The sequence below is a fragment of the Drosophila pseudoobscura genome, chromosome X (assembly GCF_009870125.1).
Source record: "Drosophila pseudoobscura strain MV-25-SWS-2005 chromosome X, UCI_Dpse_MV25, whole genome shotgun sequence".
NCBI lineage: Eukaryota > Metazoa > Arthropoda > Insecta > Diptera > Drosophilidae > Drosophila > Drosophila pseudoobscura.
This window is the reverse complement of record NC_046683.1, coordinates 14,994,793-15,012,514: the sequence shown is the minus strand read 5'-3', so window position 1 is coordinate 15,012,514 and position 17,722 is coordinate 14,994,793. Positions and strand designations below refer to the sequence as shown.

Below are 17,722 nucleotides of genomic sequence, written 5' to 3'. Positions count from 1 at the left end.
TGAGCTATGGAAATTTTATTGGTTGAGGTTTTGTCAGCGAAAAAACAAAGAGCAGGGATCATTGTTACCCGTTCAATGGTCCAGAGATAAACGGTCTTCGGACAATATTTTTTGATAAGTTGGGTTTGCTTTGCTAGTTGAAACTCTACAGATCATGCTTCGGAAAGGCATTGGTTCTACTCTATATGGAAGTTCTATTTCCATATGCCTAGCTATTATAATGTTTCCAATCTTGACCCTTCATTAGTGGTCTACATGAGTAAATACCTAAAGCTTTAGTGGACCTTTTCTTAGGAAGATCATGGGTTTAGCCTAGTCAGGCCACCCCTATACCATCCGTTTAATTGCCCTGTTCTCTACGGTTCTACCCTAAACAAAACAAAATGGTACATATATATCCAGACCTAACTGCACTTCCCATTAACCCTTTTACCGTCTATTTTCACTTGCCCCAATCTCTGTTCCGACTCGCCCCAGCCCTAGTGCTGGGGATGAGGATGGAAGAGCACTTTGACTCTGTGTCAGCGTTTTTAATTGAATTGCTGTGATTTCTCGTCATTTTGTTGCTCTTTTTGGCCCTTTTACCCGTCCTTTCGATATTGTTGTTAACCCTTTGGCTGTATATCTTAAATCGTTTTCTTATTTTCTTTCTGTTTGTCGCACTTTTTCCACAGTTTTTGGCAAAATCATGGGCAGCAATAATCCCAGCGAAGCGGATCGATATGACTATTATGACTGTGAGTAAAATGCAAACTCATTTCCATATCATATTTTCTTTACCTATTTCTCCTTTTTTTGCGCACTCTTCGATTATCGTTCAATATACATTTTTTTATGGGGATTTTACTTTTCTTCCCTTTTCTTTTATTTTTTTGTATTTTTTTTTCATTGTTTCTGTGGGGAAAAATACAATCAAGTGGGAGTGGGAGTGGGGATGGGATTGGATGGGTGGTGAAGGTAGCTCGATTGAATGGAAATCTGTCAGTCATTAAGCATCAAGTACGCACTTGACGGGGAGATAAATGGATACGTGTATGATGTGCATCTCTTACTATATAAGTAAGAGTGGTACATATGCACTTAAGAACAGTGAAAGCCCTGCTGGCGAACCGAGCACGCGATGCGAGATTTATAAATTCATTTTGAGAGAAACTAGGGTATGATCAAAACTTTGCAAATTATAGAAATGGGAACGGATGGGAATAAAACCTGCTATAAGGGGGGCATCGGCATCTCCCTTGAGTGTCTGCCCCAGAGATCCCTCACTGTACACTGTTGCAGGAGCCGTGGCATCTGGATATTCTTGATTGTCAGCGCGTCGACTGCTTTCGAAGAGTGCCAATTACTGGACAATAACAATGAATGTCGAAATCGTTTCTTTGTACAGCATCGAGTTTATTTTCATCACAAATGAAGTCGGACAACGCATATGAATCGGTACAAGTCGAAAATCGATTGAGTTAATTATCTGAAAGGAATATAAATAGCCTTACTTAAGACCTGTAGCTTTAAGATCGATCAGAACCAGCTAAAGGCGACTATCGATAGAAGAAAGTGATCCTTTGGCAAATGATGAGCAAAAATTATATCTATACGAGGCCTGGAAGGAGCTCCTGGGCCAGGCACTGAGCGTGGGCGAGCACCATGCCTGAAGGAGGAGAACACAGGTGAAACAATGCAGTCGATGAGTCCAGTTAGCATTGCTCCCGGACAAAAGATACGAAATCTGCTGAAAAGAGAGTGAAACTAGGATTTCAAGCGGAAGTAAACGTTGGGTTTGGTCTTTTCACAGACCATCTTTGAGGGACACATGCGACCCGAATAGCAGTCTAGTCCAAATCATATTTGATGTCTATATACAGTAGGTACAGTAGGTACGTGGGGTTACAGTTGAATACATGGCCATGAAAAAATATAGTAGGTATACTTCGATGAGAATAATATGATTTGATGAATTTCGATTATTTTCTCATAATTTCTCTTGTTTTTAGACTCATCGTTTCATCTCATTTCTGTGCCTTTTGTGTCGGAATTCTTTCCATCTCCTTCTGTGTGAGTGTTTATTGTCTGTCGCTGCCTCTTCTGTGTTCATCTGTCGCTGAGTGTGCCTGTCTCTGTGGCACTTCAAATTGCGGCAAGTGAAAGCTATAGCAGAAAATCAATAAGACACCAGAGACAGACCGACTGGAGCAGAGGGAGTGCCGGGAGTGAGGGAGCAGGAGCAGGAGTCGGAGACGGAGCCGGAGCAGGAGCCGAAGCAGAATGGTTATAGGGGGTGGTTCCCAGGGCATAAGTACTATTTATGTTGGTATCTAAATATCTACACTCATCTGTCAAATATCACGTTTCCTGTTTACACTTCTTGCTGCCTCAATATGCCCAGGGATTCCCCTATTTTCGTCTCTCTTTTACTCTTTCACTCCTCCTCCCCCCTTTCATCCTTCAGATATTTCTCTTCCCTCATCCTCAGAGCCACCTCCTTTTGACAGGGTTCTGTGCTCTTCTGTGTTTGTATTTGGCATGTTGAGTGTTGAGTGGCATCCCACTCGCACTCTCCCTCTCCCTCTCACTCCCACTTTTCCCCTTGTGCTGTGTTGCTTCTACCAAATGCAAACAACAAAAACAGGAACAGCCGCCCAACAATAAACTCAACTGCCAAAAAGTTGGGCATGCCACAACGCGTAGAACAAACAAAATACCAAACATTTTCAACAAACCTAAAATTTATGCACAAAAGCCGAAAAGCAAGTTTTCTCTGTCTTTCTCAGTCTGTCTCTGTCTCTGTGTCTGTCTCTTTCTCTGCCTCTCATATCTTCTGCCCGTTTTCACATTTCATTTCTCGTTCAATTGGAGTTCCTCCGTGTGAAATCAATAATTTGGATTTATTAAAAAAAAAAAAATTTGAGAAGAGACAAAATATCGAAGACCTTTAAAATACATCATAAATACATCTTTAAGATATTTTTAAAAGTGGCAATTGAAAATAATTGAGCAAAAAGTTGAGCATAGAGAATTCTGGGGTTAATAAAATAAATATAGGATTTTTGTAAATGTGAATAAGACTCCAATTACAGCCAATTATTATTTTCTGAAAGGATTTTTAAAAATTTAAAAGGCAAAGTTTGTGTCAAAATAAAAGAAGGAATTTAATGAAAATAACTAATAAACATAAATAATAAATGGCAAAAAGGCACTAAAAAAGTAATAATTAGAAATAAATCTATATTAATTTATCTGGACGTCCATGAATAAATACTAATACGATTGACCACAGCGAAAAATTTCATGAATTTCACTTGAATGCGCTTCCATGGATGTGGTTAAACCATCCCCAACGAAGGGCAAAAAATAGCAAAAAAAATTATATTTATATATACATATCTGAAGGTATTTCTTCTTTGAAGGTAGGACATCAGAAAATGTCCTGGCACTTAATAATTTGGTCGTGTGCTGGGGTCTGGTATTTGAATGGTTTTGAATCCCCAATTGGTTACTTATTCGATTTACAATATGCAATTGATTCCGTTTCCCCACCACAGGAGTCCTGCCTCACTTGAGCATCTCGTGTAGCAGGGCGAGCCACCATCAGGAGGACATTTACATGCGAATTTGCCAAATGTCATTTAGATGTTTTGACAATCGAAGGCAGCTCAAGTGCGCATACGAAAACAATCGATTTGGGCAACTGGGAAAAGAGCCATACATACATATATACACATATTGGATATGGATATGGTTGTGGATGTGGGGATTCTCTTAGTTTATCTTCGTTTTTGTTTTTTTTTTGCTCGCACATTTCTTTGACCCTCTTCAAGTAGCAGAAAAGTGTTTGCCTACTTCTAGGCGCGGGCAGGAAGAGAAACACAGACACACAGACACACAGAGAGAAGAGAAAGAGAGAGGGTGAGGGTGAGGGAGAGGGAGAGCTCTCCAGAAATAAAACGATGCAAAATCTCTGGAAGTTTTCCAGAAAATTAATTTACTTTATTTATTGGAAACAGCTGCTGTTGCTGGAAAACTTTAACTTTATTTTGGACGGAAGAGCGATAGCTTCCTTCTATTATTTATTTATTTTTTTATGCTATTTGGCACTATGACAATGGCTACTTTCCACCCTACCCCAATCCGCCCCAATTCGCCCCAATCCGCCCCAGCTCAGCAGAATTCAGCCCAACTCTGCCTCTCATCTCCGCGCCTGGCCGAGTTGCTAAGCAACAGGTAGGCCCACATTTTGGCCAAAAGAGAAGAGAAGAAAAACGGTAATGTTCTCCCAGTCATGGCTAAAATCAGCCCAGATGGCAGCCGCGTTGGTTCGCGAGCCGAGCTGAGGGCTCGTGGCGCCCATGGTTTCGCTTTCGTTCGCTGCGTCAGGGAAATTTGTGCTCCGCTCAAAAAATTTCCCACTACCAGCAGGAAAATCTCTCGCATGCGACAAGGCCGAAAGAGGATGGATGGATGGCCGAAGAGGAGCCGGAAGGGGCCCAGATGCGAAACCAAAAACCGAGACCGAAACACTTTCCGCACTCCGTCGCCGCCTCGTTGCCGCCTCGTCGCGTCTCGGCATCGGCTGTGGCATCGTCGTCATCGCCTCGCAGTGTGGCACACTGGCCCACTCGCACACTCGCCCCGTTCGATTCCGATTCTGATTTCAGTTCTCGTTCAGCTTCGCCGACGGCACGACGTGTTCCACAGAAATCCAAGAAAATCACCTGAAAAACCCAGGGAAATTGTCGTGTTGTTCTTCGGCGCGGCCCAGACAAAAACGCAAATTGAAAACTTCTCAGCCAAAGAATTCTGTTCAATTTTTTGAAAAACAATTTCTTGTGTGAGTCCCACTCCCTCTGAACTTTGGGATGTTTCTTTTTTTTCGGTGACCTCCATTAAACGTTAACACAGGCCATCAAAATTCGCATATCGCCACGAAATTCAATTGGAAAAGTTTCAGTTCTTAGAAGAGTGTTTCCATTAGCTGTTTTACTATATTTTTTTTAAAGTGCAATGAACAGAAACAAACAAATGATGTACCAAAACAACAAATAAAGCATAAATAATGGTATAAATGAACAAGAAATCAAAAGCCATAAAACGATTTCCATGAAGATGTTAGCATAAAAGATTTCCGAATAGGTTTAAATGAACCCTCTCAAATGTTTGTGATGGCAAATTAAATAGTGTAAGCTTATTCAGATAGCTAAATCGGCTTAACACCTGGCCGCAATCAGGCAGCATCGTGTTCGAGCTTAAAGTGTTAATTCCCAAAATGTTTAAGGCCCAACAGCAGCAGTCCCAAGCCCAGGCCCAGTCCCAGTTCCTGTCCCTTTCGGTCTCTGGAGGATTGCTTTGTTCCACAGAAAGCACTAAGCCCGAGTCTGGGCAAATTGTTGCTGCTAAATTAATTACAAAGGCCGTGTCGTGTGCCAGCCCGAGTGGCAGGTGCTTAACAGCTCAGACCCTGTTTGTACCCTGTAAATGAGCTTTATCTCTCAGCTGGCTACCTGAAAGTATGCAATGGATATTTGCTAGTGATTCCATTGGAGGAGGAGGGCTTTAAAACATGACATTGATTTATCACTTGACTTCTAAATATTCTCAAAATCAAAGGTAACTTCAAAGTAAAGTGCATAAGCCTTTAAAACACCATTTAAGCGATATGAGCAAACAATAAATGGTCGAAATATGATATGTAAACTATGATAACTTAATCTAAGAACCCATTAAATATTGTAGGGTTCAAATTCGAGCTCTAGTAACAAAAGAACATAGACCAAATGAAGTTTTCGAATGGTTAGACCCATTCTATATCTCCTAAATTGTTTAAGGAAAATCAGCAAACTTTTAAACGTGTTTATTGAAAATTGAATGAGTTCTGGAACACTTCCAAGTCACCCTTAAAACTGGTATTTATTTTATAAAAAAAGCCTTAAATATTATTCCAAAATATACAATTTTAATAAAAGGAATTTCAAGTGTTTGGACCCACATTCCATGGGTTTGGAACTTGTCAAAAATGTATACTAATTCCATAGCTAATGACTAATTCTTGAAGAATATATATGGAGCAATTTAAGAGAAAAGCGCTAATCCACCCCACGCCCTGTAGAGAGTCCTTCGCCTAGCAGGGAAATCCCGAAAGTGTGGACTGGTATTGCCATAAAGTTGCCCAAATTTCCGCTCCCATTTCGCCACACGCGCTATCTCCGCCCTCACCTCTACCCCCTGCCCTGACCCACAAACATTTCTAATTGTCTCTGCATTGGTCTCTGTCGCCCAGCACAGAAGCGCGTTCTCCAATCGGGCTATACCTCTCTCTCTCTGTCACTTGTTAAATATTTAAGCTGCTTGGGCGTTTTAGTTTCAATTTTTAATTAAAAAACAAAACAAAGCGGCGAAACACACCAACCAAGTCCAGAAGCAGAGGAGCAAGAACAGCCCCACTCTAGCCAAAAAAAAAAAAAAGAAGAAGAGTGACAAGCTCACAGGAAAAATGTGTGGGGAAAAAAGAAAACACCGTTTGAAGCACTTAATTGCATTTGGCGTGTTTAACGTGCAGCTGCCTCGTCGTATAATTATCAAAAATGTTGCCCATACGCCGTGTGGCGCAGACACAAACGTTGAGCCATGTATGTGTGTGTGTGTGTGTGTGTGTGCGTGTGCGTTTAGTGTATGTGCAAGTGTGCGTTGAAGCATTTGGAGCGCATTTGGTTTGGCCAGCTGCAGCAGCCCTGCCGTTGGGCACTGCCGGTGGGAATCAAGCCCTTTTTTGGCATTAGAAATATTACACATACGCCGCTTGGGTCGCAGCTGTGCGCGCAATAGCGGAATGGAAATGTCTGCGAAAAGCGCGCTGGAAATTTATGAAAATTGCCGCATTAAAGCCAACTGCAAGAAAGCCACTGCCACTGCCTGCTAAGCTTCCTCTGAACTCTTGTCTGATTAGTTCTAAAGCACACCAAAGTTTCGCGAGCAGGAGTACGGGAATCCAATGGCTTCCAATCTTAAACAACAAAGCTGTCTGATTGCCCAAAAAACATTTCGAGGGCTTCCCAATTATAGTTATAATAATTAACATAAATATTCTTTTGGGGAAACACGAAATCATCAGCAAGTTGATCAAATTGTAAAGCTTAGAAGTTTTCTAAGTATTCTAATTAATAGGCATTTCTGATTGGCTCAAAATCTTTTGAAAGGAAAAGTCCTACTATTAGTTCAAATGATTTCAAATTGGACGTTGTTTCCTTCTGAGAATTCTAAAGGTATTAATTACTTGGTTTTGACCAAAGAATTCAAATGAAATTGTGATGCCTGAAAGAGAATTGAAGTGGAATTTATGTATTGTTATTTTGATTATTATAATACAATAAAAGTTTAAAGCTTTATGCATAACTTACGCCTTTTGTTGAAGGCTAGAGAAGTCAAGCAGCCCTTTCAAGAAATTTTAGAAATTTTTAGTTGCTTTCTGGCCTACCTTTCATACGAATAGGCCCCTAAAATTGTCCAACTTGATGTGGAAAAATACAAGGTGACCAAATGGTCAATAATTAGGTTAAGTATTGACTATACTATAGACAGAAACAATTACAGAGTCCTAGGAAAACATTCCAGCTCAGCACTGACGGTAGTTTGCACTTCAATCACATTTGAAAAACCAATCTGCGTTGGTGTTGGGCAATATCGAATTTCCACTCAGCTTCGGGGCAGATTCTGTTGGCTTTCAGAGCTCCAGCTCGGTGTCCAGCCTGTCTTTACCTTTGATACTCGTACAAGCTCTGGACAGCAGCTCTGAGGCCGCCTCTCATCTTTCGGCCTTCGCCTTCCCCCCCTAGCCGTCGGTCGTCTGTCACTCAGCGTTGGAATGAACCTAGTGAAAATCTGATTGGCTCAAAGGAGAAAATTCGGTGCTGAATGCAAGACTCTGAAGGCCAGATAGATGCTGCTCTTGGCCATCATTTGATATCCATTCGGAGAAAAAGAGAGCAGAGTGCGAGAAGGACTTGTGTGGCTCATGTAGTCGATAAACATTATTTGTTGATTTTCATTAGGTGTTTGATGCCACACAGAATACTAGATAAAGGAGACAAGGACGCGGCGGGCGGGGCGCGGGACACTCATTCGCTTGTGGCACATTTTCATTCATAAGAAAATTTGTTTAGCCTTTTTGTGCAATTTTTCATCGTTTTTATGGCATAAACAAAAATCGTTTTTCGCCCGAAAAATGTGAGGAAAATAATTAAAATTAAAATTGTGATTTGCGTGCAATTTTTGTGGTGGAAGGTGGAACCACCTTTGAACCACTGCACCAAAATTTATGTGGATAAATATTTGCCACTGCCACTGCCACTGCCACTGCCGCCAATGCTTATTGTAATTGTTATTATAGTGTTCTGGATCGTTGCAGCCCACGATGGGCACTAAGCAGTTGCTGCATGAGTATTTCCCGGAACCGCTCACACATATTACAGTCCTCGTTATTCCTACGCACAGTCGGGAAGTATTGTTCGACGAAAGAAGTTCGCTTCGGTCAAAAATTATACCTGGTCTACGTTTCGATAGAGTGGCCAAGGGGCGGATCCCCTTTGAAGTGGGAGTTTGTTAGAGAAAATTAAGTACAAATTGAGAAGAAAGGCACATAAGTGAAGGGTTTTTAATGGTTCTAAAGAGGTTTTTACAGACTTTTCTGTGTATCCCCATTTGGGTATCAAATATTTTTGCTCTACTTTCCTGGAGTTTATTTTTGTGACTATTTTTTATTGCAATCAATACATAAATCAAAATGGCAGTTTTGCCAAAATGTCGACCGCTATAAATATATTTTTGGATGCAATTAATTATTGAGTCAATTAAATATATAAACAAACGAACGAAATACAAATTTCTGTGCCATAAATCATAGATGGAACAACGAAAAACCTAAGAAACTCTAAAACACAAAAACACGACTTAAAATCAAATCGTAGAAAAATAATAAAAACCGAATGTATATAGTATATTTGGAATGTCAGGCATTTGATTGATTTGTGTCACCAATGAGCTAACAATCCGGCACACAAATCAACAACAACAACAGCACAACAACAACAACAACAACAACAAATCATAACGACAAAAATCAACCATCAGCGGGTGAGTAGCCAAGTAAATAAATTATTTATGAAGCCGTGCAGTGCACCAAGTACAATACACAGAAAAAAAAGAAAAAAAAGATTAAATGAAATACGATTCGGTGTAGAAAATAAGGAGAATTCCAGCAGCGAGTGCATAAAACTGCTCAACACATAGATACTTACACCAAAACACCAACACCAACACACCAACACACTGGCATTGCATTAATCACCACTAAAAAAATCAACAACCCACAACGACAACAACAACAACAACAACAACAACAACTACAACATTAAGTTGTTTACTATCCTTCCCTCGGATTTATTTATCTACTTGTTTTTGTTTTGTTTTTATTTTTGTATTTTTTTACTGGCAAAAATATTTACAATTCTGTGACACTGCAAATATTTGTGTTGAAAGGGTGAACGAGGGAGGAATGGGGACGACATAGATACGGCTATAGAGGGGCAGATTGAGGTGAGTCTGCCCCAGGAATGCGGCTGCAAATGTTGCAACACTCGATCGTATAACAATTTAACACTAACTATGTATGTATGTATGTATGTATATTACCATGAATCACGGTTTACTGGACGAAGCTCGAATGGAATGCCAAGCAAAAGCATGCCACTAGATACAAGTATGTGGCAAGGAGTGACAGGGAACGGAGGCTATGTGGGAATTTTAAAAAGGATTTCAGAAGATCATCTCCACGATACTAGTAAATAATGTATATGAAACGTGTACTGCGAATGGGAAAAAATCTCTTCAAATATCGATATTCTCAGACACTTTCAGGCCATAAAGTATTTTGGTTAGGAGTCCATAGAACTTGATTTAATATTCCACTTTTGATTTAATTTGTTGTGTGGCACTCAGCATTTATTTAATATAATATTGTGATGATTTTGATCTCGGCCGCCGCTCCTTCTGGCTTTTGCTTTTGGCCATGGGCGAACATTTTTAAGAAATTAGTCAAATGCACGAGACGATGACGAAAACAACATTTTGTCAGCAAATGCTATGTACAATAATGCACACAATAAAATAATATAAATAATGAAAGAGGAGCCAGAGGGGGCCCATCAACACGGTGGATGGGGCACACTGAGTGGGGCATGCGAGTACGTACTTACATACGGATGTATGTATGTATGTATGTATGTATGTTTTGTATATGATAATATGCCCAGGAGATTACTCGAATATAATTTATTAATATGTCAAAGACATGTTCTTGGGTTTGTTTTTGTTTGTTTTTTCTACTTCCTGCCCACTCCCTCCAATCTCTCCGTCCTATTCCATTTATTTTTCTTCCTTTTCCACTAATTCCTCTTCGTCGCGTTCATTTTCCTGATTTTTGTACAAAACAAACTTGCTAATGCTGCCGCTGCCGCCCAACACAAACAAGAATGAACAAGTAAAAGCGCCACTCAGCAAGTGGGGGGGGGGGGGGGGGGGGGGGGGAGAGCACTCGGAAGCGCCATAAAGATACGCGAGAGAGGAAATTCAATTCAGACCCAAACTTTCCGCGAATTATTGTATGCCCCTAAACCAAGTTGCAAGTTCCTTGTAAGTGAAGTGATTTAGACCGCATTTTTCCAAAAACTATGGAGTTCACTTTCTGTAGCTTTCTGTGGCTGGCTTTCATCGTTTCCTAGCAAAAACAAATTGAAATTAATTAGTGCTCTCAGTGCCCCGGAGTTAGCTTAACCGTAAAATAATTTCACCTAGAGAAGTTAACTTGATTCAAATATTTTTCCTTTACAAATGTAAGAAGGCTGTGCTGTCGGCACGCTCGCGTCCTAAAACCGTTAGCGAGAGAGCAGAGAGTGGATCTCAAGAGCGCGAGAGTGGATCACTAGAACGCGAGAGCGGATGACTAGAGCGCGAGAGCGGATGACTAGAGCGCGAGAGCGGTCGTCACAGAGAGCCGTCAAGCGCCCGAGAGAGGACTCTCCTCACTCAGTTGTCTGCCGTCGTCTTAATCAGTCGTCTCATCAGTTGTCCGTCGCTAAAGTCGTATACTTTTTGTTTTTTCTAGATGCTTATTGATCCTCGTGGAAGTTCTTGTGCTTTTTCCTTTCGCCTTCCCTAATAGAGAGCTGAAAACTAGTTTATTTTGCTCTATGTCTACCCTCGTGGTCGTTTCTCCGAAAGCAAATCAAATTTTCAATTGCTTCCCCCCCATTATCGTATTGTACCTGTACTCCACAGGCAGGCCAAGTGGAAATCTGTTTCTTTCAGGGCACAACACATTTCCGTAACTTTAACTGCCCCATCGACATAACCGTTATCCATTTTCCTTCATTTTCCTCCAGTACTTCCTTGTTTTCATTTGCTCATTTCCATTTGATTTGCGGCAAATGTGCAGCGAACATAATTGAGAATCTGTTGACAAGCCCACAAAAAATATAAAGCAATTTCGAGCGAGGGTTGCCAAAGAAGTAGGAGGGAGGAAAGGGGGGCTAGATAGAGAGAGAGAGAGAGTGGGAGAGACAGAGCGAAAGACAGCAACAAATTTAATTTCGTAAGTGACTTTTGGCAAGACAGGTGAAGGTATCTATAAATATAGGCGATGTCGGCATAAATTTCCCAGACAGCCTGCAGCAACAGCAACAGAGATGGAGAGAGGGTGAGAGAGAGAGAGAGAGCGAGTAAAAGCCAAAGAAGAGCAACGGGCCACGGTAAAAATCAAAGCGAAAATTGAACGAAAAAAAAGGCTGTAAAATAATCAAAACGCTTTCCTCAATTCGCATTGAAGGCAGAGACACGCAACAAACACGTACAGACAGGGGCACACACACACACACACACATAAATAACCCGTACCTTTGTTGCAAGCAGAGTGGGGCGTGGCCGAAGAGCTACAAATGGACCGACTTGTCGTTCGCTTTTATGCACGGTAAACAATGCAATAAATATAACCCCGAAATACAAAACCACATCAACATCAAACTACAGAGCTATGCAAAAAATACAAAATACATAAACTCACTTCAGGCTTTTCGCTTGTTAGCCATATTCCCCCATGCCCATGGCCCTGCCCCTGCCCCTGCCACGCCCCAACCTAAGCCGTGTGCGCGTGTGGCATCCACTGCTGGAAAATCGCTATTTTAGATCCTGCTGGGATTACCTTTCTGCTGGCTGACGTCTCATTTTGGTTCTTGTAGATTTTGTGTGCCAGAATGTCAGGATTTTTAAGGAAGTTTCGTCTGTTTTCATTCAAAATTCATCATTTGAAGCCCAAACATCTGTGTGCGTCTCGGCAGATGGTGTTTGCACAAACATCCAATGTTTACTATATAATAAATAAGCTTCAAGTTCCTCCAAAAACAATTATAAATCACCTCCATCATCGCTGCATGGCAACAATGGTCGTAAAAGCAATACTTTAGTCGTCTGATTGTTGTTTACTTTTATGACATTTTTATTCGTTTCAGAAATGTAATTTATTCAGATATAAAAGGTCCATTTCCTTCCTTATTAAAAACACATTAAAACTATAATCATTATAATTCAATTTATTTGTTGCCACAGTTGATCAAAACAATTTGCGAGTAGCTCTTTTTCGAGCGTGACTTTAAATATCTTTGATGAATATACCACCCACTGGGTCTGCTTTTGGGAAGGATGGACTGGGATGGCAACTTGTGGCATATGTGAGAGTGCTGCCGCATTCCATAAATAACCAAAATTTGTATTTATGTTTGACACACTTCCCTTTGGGGAAGCCAAAAATGTGTAAAGTCTATTTGGTGTCCTTGGAGATTTTTTGCAATCCGATTGGCTGTTCGATAACAATGACCCAGCTCGGGGAACGGAACTCCAGGTCGGGTATGGCGACCTGTTTTGTGTACAAGATTTATGCGAGGACTGCATTTAATTTGGTTCTCTGCCTGGTGGGTGTGGGTGCCCCTCGTCTGCCCGGGTCCTGTTCTGCCCGCCCCGAAAACAAGCTCCAACAAATCCAAGGACATTCCCGAAACTCCTTTGAAATATGAGCCGAATTTGTTGCGGTTCCCTTTTCCTTTTTGGCTCTGCTTTTTCCCTTGGAAGCCGCACGCACTTTTTTATCCCTCGGTTTTCTTCACACGGAGCGCCAAAAAAAAAGAGAAGGACTAAGATGGGGATGAGGGGCAGACGAAAAAAAATTGACACAGAAATTGATTTTTGGGCCTTTATCATGTTGTTCAGTGTTGGGTGTTGGGTGGTGTTGTTCTTGTTGTTGTTACTCTCGCACAGCATCCCTTTTTCTCGGCCCACTCTCACCACTCTCACCCCATCCCCCATCCCCCCTCTCCCTCCCCATCACTCTTTCTCTCTCTGTGTGTGTGTCTTGTGCTCCTTCGGCGCTTTTTATTTGTCTGCCTTTCAATTTTAGTTGTTGCTTTGTTGCCTTGCCCCTGCACCCACCCACATTTTGTTGTTGTGTTGTTCTTACTTTGCTTTACCGTTGTACGCCATGTTTTCGGCGTCTATGTGTGTGTTTTTTGGAGAGTGTGTGCCTGCGTGCGTTTGTGTTCTCTGTTCAAATATCCCACGGCGAGAGAAAGAAAGGTGTATTGTACCAGAGAGAGACAGAGAGAGACAGACAGGCAGGCTGGGACAATACAAAGAATTAACGTCTAAAAGAAGGACCATAACATATACCCGATACTTAGTCAGCGTGGCTCTCCTCCGAACGACGGCGCCAACATTGAACGACAAAGAGTGCGTGCGGTAGAGACGGAAAATCAGTCCGAACGTGTCTTCGGGCGCTGCGTAGCCTAATGATACGATCTTGTAACAGTGACATTTCACAGAAGTCTGCACTGATATGCATGTATTGTACATAGCAGAGAAGCAACATCATCAAAAGCAAAAACAAATTGCATTAAACAGGCAAATGGAATGGTCTCTCACCCCCAGCCACAGGGCCCACCATTTCCGATTCCATTTGCAGTTCTATTCAGAGTCACTCACTCACTCACTCCCATAGACAGCGGCATTCTTATGGCTTTCATTGTCAGCGCCATTGAGGGGGGGCAGTGGGGAGAAAGTCAGACATTCAACAGGCTGCTGTGCTAAGCGCATTGCCCTTTGCTCCACGAGTGGCATTCTGCCCCCATTCTGCCTTCTGCCAATGGTGCCCTTTTGTCCACCGTCCCAGCTCTTCGTCTTTCCTCTACTCTCTCCGTTCATTTCTTTATTTTGTATTTTTTTTTGGCAATCAGGGAGGCGCCGCTCACAACAACGACGTCGGGTTGCTCTTTGACATTTGTTCTTTCACTTCTGCCCTGCGGCGGACGAGAGCCCTCTGCCCACAAGCCACAGTCCACAATCGTTTGGCTCCTGTGAGCCAGCGACATTTGTTACCGCAATTTGAATGCCTGCCACACACGGGATGGGGCACACGCACCCAGGAATATGTGGGCAAATCGAAAATCGATAAGTTTTCAGTCGTCGCCCTTCATTATCAGTGTGACGAGAGGGCGGTGGGTGCTGAGGGGGTCAACGTCAACATAAACGCCGGAGAACACAATGACCCGTTAGATGGTAATCGATAGCAGTGACTACATGTGGAACGAGTCCATTCAGAGGAAGTCGCTATCGATGGAGTCGCTTACTGCTTGCAGCTGCTGCCACACAGAAAAGATACACAAAACAGAATGCAATTATCTATTACCATTAGGCTGAAACCCCAGAAGGACTAGAGCCATCCTCCGCTTGGGAGGACGATGCTTTATCTGTGAAGAACTCGAATTATCTACGGATAACAAATATTGCGGCGAAAGATTGGAACCTCTCATTTGATGGGCTATCGAATGAATATTTAGACAAATTCCTTGAGGGAGAAACATTTGTCGACGCACATTTCTGTGTATCAATATTTTCCATTCACAGACATATGTCATACATAATCCTCTCGCATTTACATACATATTACATACATATATGCGAGCAAATACAGCAGATAATTGGCAGATTGGTTTCCAAAAAAGCTTTCCGAATATTGGGGCAAATACGACTAGCTTCATAGACAAATACGTGTTTACACAACATTGACAAGACGACGATAAATATGCAATTTTGCAATCAGCTTATTGAGAATTTGGTGTATGAATGGGAGAAGCGAAAAGACGAGTGGATTCGCCTGTTCCAATGTTTTTTAATTACAATTGCAGCACTGTACTCCGAACTTTGGCTCCCATAAGAAATGTGGAAAGCACTTTTGTATCAAGCACCAAATGTATCTTGCATAAATAAATTGAATTTCCCATTGCAGTTTATTTTTTATTATCTGCCTTTTACCATATCAAATGATCCAATATTGATCTTTGTCTGTAATTTTAATCTAGGAATGATTCAGGTGTCCAATCATGAGAACATAAAAATAATAGTCTTTATGATTCTAATTAAAGATGTGGCATCATTGTATTCAATATTTTATAATATACAAGACCTTCTAGGGTTGAAAGTGTCCCAGAATCCATTGGGGCTTTGTGCGAGGCAAAAAAATATAAACGTATTTAGCAATAATAGAACGCAATAAAAGCATTTCATACCCTTCGCCCCATTTCCCGGAACTCCAGCGCCAGCTCCAGCGCCAGCTCCAGCTCCTGCCCCAGGTCTAGCTCCAATTCAAACTCCAACTTTCTTGTGCTGATGCGGCAATATTTTTGAGTCGCAGTATGGCCATAAAAACTTTGGTGTTGTTTTATTTTCTGGGGCCGGACGGGGCGCGCGCAAATTGTTAATAAACCATACAAAATATAAACTGATTGCCAAGGGCGGGGTGTAAATGCCTGAGCCCAACTGTACATACATATATGTACATATATATACCCACCTATATATTGTAAGGGTGTGCTTGGGAGGCGTGGCAGTAGGGCATACTCGTGAGCACACTCGTAGAGAAGTGTCGCACTTGAGTGGGATTATAAATAATAAACTTATGAACGCAAGTCGAGACCGAGACCGAGACCCAGCCCGAGACCATGGGCATACTCGTAAATTAAATAAATAAAGTAAAATAAAATAAAATAAAATAGCAAAAAGCAAATGGAAACTCAAGATAGTCAGTGGGGGGAAGGGCGGAAAAAATGTGCGAGGTTAGACGAGGACAGAGAGTGGCAGCATTGAAAGAAAGGACGACAAAGGCAAGACTGACTGTCTGTAGGTCCCCAGATACTGCGTTTGACATTATAATGAATACCAGCGCCCCGACCCTTGAGGGAGAGCAAAGGGGAGGCGTTCGAGGTGTTGGCCAGGACAGCATCTTCCAACTAGCGGCTTTAACAAAGGCTCATAATAAAGCTAAGCACAACAATGGAAAATAAGCCAGAAACACAGCCAGACCCAGAGATATGCTTTCTGAGAATGTTTGTTTGTTGCTTTTTAAAGAAAGTTTTGCACAAAAAGAAATACGACAATCATACGACTCAGATAAAGGACAAATTAAGTATCAATGACGCTTTAAAATTGTTAAGATGACATTCAAATAGGCTAGCCATAGCTTGTGATATTGTATAGAGGCAGATCTTCCATCTGTAAGTCAAAAACATATAGCATAGGGTATACTCCACACGGACTTACATATTTGCCATCCTGAACCGCCTGAATCGCATCGCCATCTAGTGTGGGATAATGTCAAGGCCGATAAAGATGGCGATTACGATAACGATTATGGATAAGCATCATTGGGTTTGCTACGCCGAGCGCTTGCATAATTAGCACGCAACGTGGATGGGGCCGGGGGCCATAAAAGAGAATATTCAATGGGAAAAAATCCGCAAATAACAATGAGAGTGCCCCTGCAGCGCATAGAAAATGATATGTCAGAGGGGTAGCAGTATCCCCTTCCCGTTCCCACTCCCATTCCCATTCTATGCCATTGTTATCGACATAATCATATCCTTCCTGTGGCAGCGTATCGAGAAATGCTCTCAGCATTAGTGGAATCGCCAATAAATGGGAATGGGATTGGGATTGGGACTGCGATTGGGGTGGATGATAGCGTGCATTTGACATTGTAATCTTTTAAATCGTAATTAAAGGTTAAATCTTAATTAAATGTGCTGCGGATGCCTTTCGGAGGTTCGCCCCGAGCCCCGGACGAAACTGAGATTAGGCGAGAAGCTCGGGTAGCTCGGGAGGCTTGGGAAGCAAAAGACAGGGCACTGCCTTGACTTTGGCATATAAATCCAAACTTATCTGCAGCAATAAATCAGTTTTAATGCGTTTCTTCGTCATTCACGCTGCCTTGGCCAAGACAAAGCCCCAAAACCGGGGCAGTACCAAAGAGAGTACAAAATGGCGAAGGAGAAAGTGTCGAGAAAGGGAGCAAGATTTACCGGATTTGTAGCCCACGCAAAAAATGTTGCCTCACTTGGCTTTATTACCTCCAAATCGGATCATAAAATGGAAACGAGTTGAAACATCCATAATGATGACAAAGGAGGCATCAATCAGGCTACAAAAAGTGTTCCGACAGCTGGAGAATATCAAGAAATTTGCAAGAATTTTTATTAAATTTTGCTGGTCTCAATTTTTAAAAACAACTTTAAAAACTTCTCAAATTTCAATAAATTTCGGAACCTCTTTTTTCAGAATATCTTATTTAAATTTGTTCCAA

At 41.7% G+C, this 17,722-nt stretch overlaps 1 protein-coding gene across 6 annotated transcripts in view; it reads left to right on the top strand.

The window, feature by feature from the left end:
* LOC4815236 (Kv channel-interacting protein 1) overlaps positions 1-17,722 on the top strand; it is a 78,787-nt gene that overhangs the window by 6,506 nt on the left and 54,559 nt on the right. For 5 of the 6 annotated variants that reach the window (XR_004470186.1, XM_033383554.1, XM_033383552.1 and 2 more), the window contains exons 1-2: positions 4,623-4,825; positions 8,891-9,120. Coding sequence is in view for 1 of the 6 variants with exons in the window: in XM_033383553.1 (XP_033239444.1) it covers positions 675-737 (63 nt within the window). In the remaining 5 variants the exon portion in view is untranslated. Of the gene's footprint in view, positions 1-674; positions 738-4,622; positions 4,826-8,890; positions 9,121-17,722 lie in introns of those variants that run through there. The other variant, XM_033383553.1, reaches the window with a different exon arrangement.